This window comes from Ailuropoda melanoleuca, chromosome X, assembly GCF_002007445.2.
Source record: "Ailuropoda melanoleuca isolate Jingjing chromosome X, ASM200744v2, whole genome shotgun sequence".
NCBI lineage: Eukaryota > Metazoa > Chordata > Mammalia > Carnivora > Ursidae > Ailuropoda > Ailuropoda melanoleuca.
The window spans coordinates 7,360,675-7,370,833 of NC_048238.1; the positions used below are offsets into that span (position 1 = coordinate 7,360,675).

Genomic DNA, 10,159 nt, shown 5'->3' on the forward strand with positions numbered 1-10,159 from the left:
AACAACGCCGGGATCACGCCCTGAGCTGAAGGCAGACGCTTAACCGCTGTGCCACCCAGGCGCCCCTCATCCGGTTTTTTAAATGTGCAAGTCTGGACAGCTTACAAGAGGAGAGGCCCTTTATGCTTAGAAAAGACCAGGAAGAGATGCTTTGCTGGAAAGTATAGGTCAACGTGTGAAGGACTTGTTCTTTTTTCCTTGTCTTCCTGCCCTGGAAATCCAGTTTTTCCACAAGTCGGGGAAGATAAATAGAGGCAGGCTTAGACGTCAGTCCTGGGGCAGCGTCTGGCTGGCTTAGTCGGGAGAGCATGGGACTGCTGATCTCAGGGTTGTAAGTTCAAGCCCCACATTGGGCGTAGAGCTGACTTTCAAAAAAAAATTCAGTAGTAGGTGATCTGGGTTTCTAAATTTTTTTTTTTAAGATTTTATTTATTCNTTTTAAGATTTTGTTTATTCATTCGACAGAGAGAGAGACAGCCAGCGAGAGAGGGAACACAAGCGGGGGAGTGGGAGAGGAAGAAGCAGGCTCCCAGCGGAGGAGCCTGATGTGGAGCTCGATCCCAGAATGCCGAGATCACGCCCTGAGCCAAAGGCAGACGCTTAACCGCTGTGCCACCCAGGCGCCCCAGTGATCTGGGTTTCTAAGTGTGTAATGAAAGGAATGAGGAGAGGGTTTCTTCTGTCTCTGTCTTTGCTTGGATAAGATGCCAAAATTTACTTCTGACGTTTAGCACATCTAAATGGTATTTTCCACAGAGCTGGCCTTTTAAAATTTATTCATAAATTTTAAAGAAGGCATTAGTGTTGGGGACTGTACATGAGTACCTACATGAAACATGTAATGATTTCTACTGGAGGAGAGAAGAGAATACAAAATGATTTTAGCCTGTACATTGCCGTGTACAGGGGAAAAACCATTAATGTGTTCCCAGCTGCCAGTTAAAGGGTGAAAAACCTTTCATTTAGAGCACTGGAATGTTCCATGTGGTACACAAAATTCCATTAGGGTCACATGGTAGAAATGACCTTAGCCCACTATACTAGAAACTTTGGGTTTGTGATTTTGACTTGTTTTTTCCTTCCCTTGTGGACACCAGCAGATGGCTCTCTTTCTCCAATACGTCCTTCAAAAATACTTGAAACAGACTTTTGTCCCTGTGACCCTCGTCCACAGGGTCCCCGGGTGTGGTCCAGCAAAGTCTAGCTGAGGGCACCAAGCGGCATTCGTGGGAGTCCTGCATGAAGCCCCATCACACTGACAAGTTCCATGTTCTGCCTTCCGTCCGGGTGCCCCCTAGTTCCTTTCACTGCGAAACCTTCTTTAGTAATTTATCTTATTTATTTCCTTTTTTAGAGACCATGGGCGAGCAGGGGCAGAGACGGGCAGAGGAGGGAGAGGAGAGGGAGACAGAGAATCTTAAGCAGGCTCCATACCCAGTGCAGAGCCCCATGCGGGCTTGATCTCACGACCCTGAAATCATGACCTGAGCCGAATCAAGAATCAGACGCTAAACCAACTGAGCCACCCAGGCGCCCCCCCCCGCCCTTTTTTTAAAGTAAGCTTCACAGCCAGTATGGTGCCCGGTGTGGAACTTGAACTCATGACCCTGAGATCAAGACCTGAGCTGAGAGCTGAGATCAAGAGTTGGGTGCTTAGGGGCGCCTGGGTTGCTCAGTGGTTAAGTGTCTGCCTTCGGCTCAGGTCATGATCCCAGGGTCCTGGGATCGAGCTCCACATCAGGCTCCCTGCTCGGTGGGAAGCCTGCTTCTCCCTCTCACACTCCCCCTGCTTGTGTTCCCTCTCTCACTGTCTCTCTCTGTCAAATAAATAAATAAAATCTTTAAAAAAAAAAATAAAAAGTCGGGCCCTTAACTGACTGAGTCATCCAGGCACCACCCTCCATCTTTTTTTTTTTTTTCCCTAAGGGAAAGTGTGTACTCTGAATCACTTAAAATAATACCTAAGCGGTGTGCCCTGTGTTTAGTGCCAGATCCTTGCGTGGCTGCTTTGAGAAGCCGTGTGAAGGGTGGCTTGAAGTGTTGAGTGGTGGAAGGCCGGTGGAGCGTGACAGCGGTGCACACAGCACATGAGGAAGCCTCAGACTGGGGCCAGTGGATGCGTGTGCTCAGTGTCCACTCAGATCATAGCCGCTGTGTAGGGAGGTCTGACCGCAACCGCAGAACCACGCGGGCACCCGTCGGTGTGCGCTGGCCCCGCTTTGAGAGGCAGCGACAGAAGGCTGTCATGACAGTTGTGTTAGAGAAGCCTGTCTTCCCCGCCCAAAGAAAACGTAAGTGAGCGGGGCTTGTTAACGTGCGCACGATGGCCGGCATGAAAACGAGTGTTCAGCCGTCTGCCCCTCAGTAAGCGCAGGGATCCAGCCTCAGGCGTCTGTGGGTGTGTGGGTGACTTTGGAAACTGGAAGGTGTCCAGATGCTCGGGGACAGGAAATGGGGCCTCCTGAACCTCCATGCCCTGTCCTGGGTCGTGGGATCCTGGAGACTCCCTGCACTGCGGTGGCCACATGTCCCCCTGCGGTCAGGGCAGGCGAGGAACTGGCCGGTTTCTGGCCCGGGTAACAGTCCATACGGGGCTCACTTTGTGTTTTCAGCACATGGACTTCTTTTTCCAGAATTGAGCGGGTGATGGACAACAACACCACGGTAAAGATGGTGCCCATCAAGATCGTGCACTCGGAGAGCCAGCCCGAGAAGGAGAGCCGCCAGGGCCTGTCTCGCACTGCCGAGCTGCCCGCGCTGCCCAGCGGGCTGGAGAAAGACCAGATCAAGACGCTCAGCACGTCCGAGCAGTCCTACTCGCGCTTCTGCCTGTACAGCCGCCAGGGCGCCGAGCCCGAGCCCCAGCGCCCCAGTGCCCCAGCGCCCCGCGCCAACGACCACGGGGCCTCTCCTTCCGCGCTCAGCTACGTGAAAGCCAAGGAGAGGACGGCCGAAGACCTGAAGTCGGAGGAGCTGGCCCGGGAGATCGTGGGGAAGGACAAGTCCCTGGCCGATATCCTGGACCCCAGCGTGAAGATCAGAACCACCATGGACCTCATGGAGGGCATCTTCCCCAAAGACGAGCACTTGCTGGAGGAAGCTCAGCAGCGCAGGAAGCTACTGCCCAAAGTGCCGTCTCCCAGAACCGCGGAGGAGAGGTGAGCAAGCGCTGCCCTCGTTCTGCAGCTCGGCCAGCGCGCGTCCGCCTTCCGAGCGTCTCTCGGGCTTCGGGGGCGAGGGGCTGGTCCGTGGGTCTGTGTGCACGTGGCTTTTTGGGGCCCCATTTTCATAAGCACTGCCCAGTGCTTGAGCCCGTGTTGGCTGACCCTCCCAAAAGAGCCACTGAGGCCCTTTCCTGGGGATGCCAGTTGTCAGGCCTGGGAGGTGCTCCTGGCACCCTGTGGGTGGAGACCAGGGAGGCTGCCCTGCCCAGGGCACCCCCATAGCAAAGAAGGCCCTGGCCCCGGATGTCCATCGTGAAGGCTCCTGAACGTCGGGTTGACGAAGGAGACTTTGTGCTCCTGGTTATGGAGCGCAGTGAGGGGATGCGTGGCCACTGGTTTGGTAGCCTGCCCTTCACAGCCCGTCTCATTCACGGGCTGCCTGCGTGGGCGTGTGGGCTTGCATCTGTCCTCGTGGTGTCTGGCGCCATAAGCACCCTTTACGGACAGTAGGTGGGAGCGCCAGTGACACCCAGCACAGAAGGACAAAGTGGGTGAGATGGACCCACGCCAGGGGGCGCGGACATGGCGGCAGGTAGAAAGGTGCAGGCTGCATTCGGGGCCTTGGGGCCTCACTTACAGGGAACTGCGCGCACGTACTCCTCGCAGACCTTAGGCTCCCGGCGAAAATTCTCCCTCTGCTCCCTTCCCCCCCCACCCGGGGAGATTCTTAGACATCCCTGCTTATTTGACTTTTCCCCCTTCTTAAGAAACTGCGTTCTGTAGACTTGCGGAGTATCCATTTGGCGATGCGGTGTCTAGTTCTGTCATTGTCGCTTCTCCCCCGCCCCCTTGGCCGTCTTGTGCCGCGGGCTGTTGTGCTTGCATTGGCACTGCCGTGTGCTCGTCACGGAGCAGGCGGGGTGCTGGGAGGGGGCGTCTGGCACGGAGTCACAGCCAGCTGACGTGCTCACTCACGTGTCCCGCAGGAGAGAGGAGCCAGGCGTGCCGGCGGCCCTGTCCCTCGCCACCAGCTCTTCCTACTACAGCACGTCGGCCCCCAAGGCGGAGCTGCTGATTAAAATGAAGGACCTGCAGCAGCAGGAGCCCGAAGACGACTCGGGCAGCGACTTGGACCACGACCTGGCGGTGAAGAAGGTAGGGAGGCCCGTTGTTGAGGACGCCGTGCCCGTTAAATGCTTAGCGGCTAAGCCTTCTGTTCCAAAATGGGGCCTTTGCCCTCACAGTCTCTTTACCATCTTTTTTTTTTTTTTTAAGATTTTATTTATTTACCCAGAGAGGAAGGAGGGGCAGAGGGAGAAACAGACTCCCCGCCGAGCAAGGAGCCTGATGCAGGATTTGACCCTGGGAATCTGCGGTCATGACTTGAGCTGAAGGCAGACATTTCACCGACTGAGCCACCCAGGCACCCCTCTTTACTATCTTTTTATAAAGGTCTAAGGTCCTATTAAGTGGGTACCGTTCTCATTCAGAGTTCGACTGATATGTCCCTTTTATCCCATTTTAAATCTAAGGACTTGGGGCACCCACGTCGCTCAGTCAGTTCAGTGTCTGCTTTCAGCTCAGGTCATGATCTTAGGGTCCTGGGATCCAGCGCCACGTGGAGTTCCCCACTTAGCAGGGAGTCTGCCTCTCCCTCTGCCCCTCTCCCACACTCATGTTCACACGCTGTCTCTCTGAAATAAATAAAACCTTTAAAAAAATAAGTAAAAATAAAATCTAGGGACTTCATTGTGTGACCTTTAGCAAGTCACATGTTCTCTTTGAATATCAAGTTCTAACCAGATGAATATCACCTCTAACCAGATGATCATAATCCCAACAGTGGGTTGTAAGGTGCGTCATTTGTTAACTGAAACAACTCCTCAGGTGCCTGGGGATACAGCAGTAGATGAAACAGAATGGAGCCTTCCCTTCCCCGAGGGGGAGCTTACGTTCAGCAAACACAGAAACCCGTACACGGTACAGGGTCAGCACACCGTGGCCACCACCCGCTCCGATAAAAGACGTTCTCTGGAAACACAGCCACACCGATCCGTTTATGTATGCGCTCTGGTGGCTCTCACACCACACACAGCAAACTTGAGTACTTGCCCCTGACCATGTGCTCCATAAAGTCGAAGGTCTTCAGTGTCTGGCCCTTTACAGAAAGAGTTTGCCAGCCGTTAGTGTAGTCATTGCATGGTAGAATTGAAACAGGGTGCGGGAATGGGGTGAAACAAAGGAATGGGATTACGGGGTGATGACTGAACAGTGACCTGGATGGAGTGTGAAGAGTAAGCCGCATGGGTGCCTGGGTGCGCTGCAGGGAGAGGGGCCGGCCGGTGCTAAGGTCCTGAGGTGGGAGCCTCACAGCGTGTTGGAGAAGCAGCAGGGGCCAGTGGTGGGAGCCATGTGAACCAGGAATGGAGGGTGGGAGGTGAAGTCGGAATGAGGTCAGGACCTAGTGTGTGCTCATGAGGTCATGCTAGGGACAGAATTACTGCTGTCACGGTCAGTGTCATTACTACAGCGTTAAATCTTCATGATATGTCGGCATGCCACAGCTATGCCATCTAAGGGATTACCTGTTTTTTATAGGTAGATAGGCTTCAGCATTAAACGGATGAGGGAAGTGCCAAAGAAAGTCTGTCTCAGAGGATACCGCGTACTGTTTATTCCAGGGGTCTTGAGCCTGTCTACGTAGTAGTGGGAAAAGAAAAGGAGGGAACCGGCATTTTGTGAATGTTTTCCATACGCTTAGTACTTTGGAAAAGGGCTTTCATTAAAAAATAGTTTTTTTTATTTATTTTTTATTTTTTTATTTTTTTTAAAGATTTTATTTATTTATTTGACAGAGATAGAGACAGCCAGCGAGAGAGGGAACACAAGCAGGGGGAGTGGGAGAGGAAGAAGCAGGCTCATAGCGGAAGAGCCTGACGTGGGGCTCGATCCCATAACTCCGGGATCACGCCCTGAGCCGAAGGCAGGCGCTTAACCGCTGTGCCACCCAGGCGCCCCCCAAAATTTTTTTTTTTTAACAAAAATCTTTGTGAAAGATTTTGCTGGAAGTCTGTATGTATCATGAGTGGTTTAAAAATACCACCGGTTGATTTCAGATATAATAGAAGAAATACTATGACCCGCGCACAAAAGAAAATGACTTCCAGTTTGGGAAACAGTAGCTTTTTGGTTCAAGAAAGTGGACGATAAGCATTTCGGTCCTGGGCCTCTAAGGCCCTGTATCTGGCTTATGGTTGCATCTTCTGTTGTTGTTGTTGTTCTTGTTTTTTAAATAAAGAATCAAAAATGTTTTTAGTTTTTCTCATAAAACTAGAAAAAAATGTACACTTTGGAGAGTTCTAATTCAGCCCTCACCCTAGATGTAGACAACTGTGGGCTTGATGATGTGCCCCCTGTTTCTCGTGCTGTGATGAATTTGGGGTGCAGTGCTCCCTGTCTTGCTCCTTTCATCTCTGTTGCACTTTCTCGTTTTGCTTTTGGGAGACACAAGATGCTGGGGCACCACCTCCCCTCAGATGGCTGCTTTGGGATTGAGATGAGTCCCCGTGGGGCGCCTGGGTGCTTCTGTTGGCTAAGGGTCTGCCTTTGGCTCAGGTCATGGTCCTGGGGCCCTGGGATCCAGTCCTGTATCGGGCTCCAGGCTCAGCGGGGAGTCTGCTTCTCCCTCTGCCCCTCCCTCCTGCTCATGCTCTTGCTGGCTCTCTCTCCCTCTCTCTCAAATGCATAAGTCAAACATATTTTTAAAAAAAGAGATGAGTCCTTATGAACTTGCCTCCTGACAGCCCCCCCCCACCTGTCCCATGATTACACTCTGAAGCTGACCGACATATTTTGTGCAATACGCGCCTGCCGGGCGATTTCACCATCGATGGCAAGGGCTAGAAATCACAGTTCTGCGCAGTGTTAGTGACTCAGGAATCCTGCTTTTTGGCTTGATTTGACAAAGGCATCTGCCGCCCTGTCTTTGCACCCTTCCTTCCGGTACCCACAAATACACTGTGTCGTGCGGTTACTCGAAGTGTGCGCCGGGGAGAGGAGCAGCTGAGTGCTATGCAGGTGTACCTGATGGGCCGTGATGGTAGAGTAGCAAGACCCCAAGTGCCGAAGAGGGTGACCCCGTGTTTTAGGAGAAGACTAAGGACGCAGGACAGAACGCAAGGTCCCGTGCAGGGAAGCGGTGAGGGAATTCTGGTGTCTGGTTGGAAGCATTAGGCCGGGAAGGCTAAGAGTTTGTTTTTGTACCTCCTCAGAAAGTGCCCTGGTGGGGTTACGGGGTTCTGCGGGAGAACCAGGCACACGCCTCTGAGGGTCCTGCTTTCTCCCTGGGCCCAAGAGGTGGGCACAAGCACCAGAGAGAAAAGACTGCATTTCCCCCGTGGAGTGGGACAAAAGTGAGTCTGTCCTCCGAACAGAGGTACAGGAACAGGTGTGAGCCCTGGGGCCTGGCCTCTGCCGCCAGTCGCTCTCCTCCCAGGCCTTGCCGAACGCCACGTGCTGCGGGACATAAGCAGATGGGCTTGTGTGAGGCTCGTCTGATGTGGCGGGTGAGGCCTTCTGCACCCAGGGGGTGCTGAGAGTGATTGATTCCCGTGCTGCCCGGGCCAGACCTCGTCCCAAGATCTTTCAAACTCAACGTCTCTGCTGCTTAGAATGGCCCTTTAAGGAATGGGGGAGGGTGTGTTTTTCTAAGAAAAGCTTACGCAAGACATACAAAGGAATCAAAAGAATTTGGGCTCCTTCCAGAAAGCCCAGTTTCAAGTTAGCTCAGCTGATCCTGCAGGTTTGAAGGCACGGTTTCATGCATTGGCATGAAATCTTCGTGATGGTAATTGCTGAAGAATAATGACACTGAAGAATTACCGGTAATGCTGGCGAGACCTCCTCATGCATCCACAATCCTCTAAATTGCTTGAGGAATTCATTCAGATTAGGCTTGGCTGCAGGCAAGAATTTGGAAAGTTCTCTGTCTCTATAATCTATTTTGTGCTTTTCCCTCAAGTAATGAATATCCGCGAAAAAGCCATCTCAGCTGTGGGATTCGAAGTGGATTTAAAGCATTTCACCCGATAGGAGGGTCCACGGAGACACAGAAAGGCAGGCGTGAGCACACTCCGACTCCCACACCCTGAGACAAAACAGCAAAGAAGTGTAGACACAGACGGTTCTTTTTTTTTTTTTTTAAAGGTTTTATTTATTTATTTGACAGAGGCAGCCAGCGAGAGAGGGAACACAAGCAGGGGGAGTGGGAGAGGAAGAAGCAGGTTCCCAGCGTAGGAGCCCGATGTGGGGCTCGATCCCAGAACGCCGGGATCATGCCCTGAGCCGAAAGCTTAATGACTGAGCCACCCAGGCGCCCCGACACAGACGGTTCTAACTGAGGGAAGAAAACGCCTGAACATCCTGAGCAGCCCTGATGAAAGGCCATGGCTTTCGGAACTGTGGGCTTATTTTTAGTATGCGTGTGGACCCCTAAATGCTGGGTGGAGGGTGTCCATCAGTGCCTCGTCTTGAGACAGCTGCCGTGTGGTCAGCTCATACAAAGCATGGCTGCTGCACTCCTGGTTCAGCGCGTCTTTCCTCTATGGTTGGACTCTTCCCACCTCAGTAGTCGTCGGCACAGGCGACCTGCACTTGCCTGCTGTGTGTGCAGTCAGGGAAGCTTCTACTGTGCACTGCCGGGGTTGCTGACACCTGCCGAGTACAGGGCACCCACTGGGGGCTGCTGGGCTGCTAATTCGAGTGCAGGGAATTCCTTCCGTGTTCACATCAGTCCTCGAGGTGGGCGCTCCTGTTCCCCGTGTAGCCCTGGACGTGGTCCTGGAGAGCGTCAGGAGTCTGTGCTCCCTCTGGCCGTGTGCCTTCTGTCCCCCAGGCTCTGCACGCTCCCTCTGCAGTCAGAGTTGGTAAACTGCCCCAGGACAAGGGGTGGGCGACGGCACAGTGACTCCCGTAGGGCCACTTTATATAGTGTCGCTTGTTACAGCACAGTGAGCTAAAAGTCCGCATTGGACTTGAGCGTTCAGATGGTCCCATCTTCGTTCGTGTTTGTGCCCCTGAGCACTGTGTCGTTCGGGGCTAGCCCAGCGGCGTGCTGGCATCACGTTGGCTCTTCAGAACTCAGCAGGTGGGGACGAACACCCCGTTGGTTCTGCTCTGGGTGGACCTGATAGCATAGCGATGTCCGTGATCGTCAGAAAGTGGTTTTTCCCAGGGCAGGGCTCACTGCAGTACTCCTTGAAAGCCATCCCTGTAATTCCTCCCACGTGTAACAGGAGGCGGATAATCTTTGCCACTCAAGTCAGACCACGCGGTGCCGATGTATATGTTTTAGTTTTTATGTTTGCCCTTTACAAAATCATTTAAAGGGCCGGTGGGAAAGGAGAGTGGGGAGTTCGTGCTGAAGGGTCAGAGCTTCAGTTGGGGAACGTGAGAATGTTCTGCAGACTGCTGGCAGTGATGGTTGTACAGCCACGTGGATATACGGAATGCCACAGAGTGGTCCACTTAAACACGCGTCAAATGATCGATGTCTTATGTTTATTTTGCCATATTTAAAAAAATGAGGAATTCATTTGCATTGGATATTCAAGTCAGGTGTCTGTAAAAGACTTTTAATTTTACTGACATCCATTTATCTGTTTTAACTTTTATTTGCTCACTCTATGTACAACATACTTTTTAGTCATGGAATTCAGTACTGGGCGTGAGACTCCGTAGCTTCTGTACATGTGAGTCTTTAAATTACAAAATGCCAGGGGCGCCTGGGTGGCTCAGTCCGTTANGGCTCAGTCCGTTAGGCATCTGCCTTCAGCTCAGGTCATGATCCCAGGGTCCTGGAATCTAGCCCCCCGTCGGGCTTCCTGCTCAGCGGGGTGCCTGCTTCTCTCTCTCTCTCTCTCTCTCTCTCTCTCTCTCACTCTCTCTCTCTTTCACATAAATAAATAAACAATCTTAAATAAAATGGGAAGTTCCAA

General features: G+C 52.5%; 1 protein-coding gene across 1 annotated transcript in view; it reads left to right on the forward strand.

Moving 5' to 3' along the window:
- The window catches only part of SHROOM2 (shroom family member 2), a 152,929-nt gene that overhangs the window by 101,448 nt on the left and 41,322 nt on the right, over window positions 1-10,159 (forward strand). Inside the window, exons 8-9 of the mRNA XM_034649886.1 lie at window positions 2,634-3,158; window positions 4,151-4,379. Of these exons, the coding sequence (XP_034505777.1) occupies window positions 2,634-3,158; window positions 4,151-4,379 (754 nt within the window). The remainder of the gene's footprint in view (window positions 1-2,633; window positions 3,159-4,150; window positions 4,380-10,159) is intronic.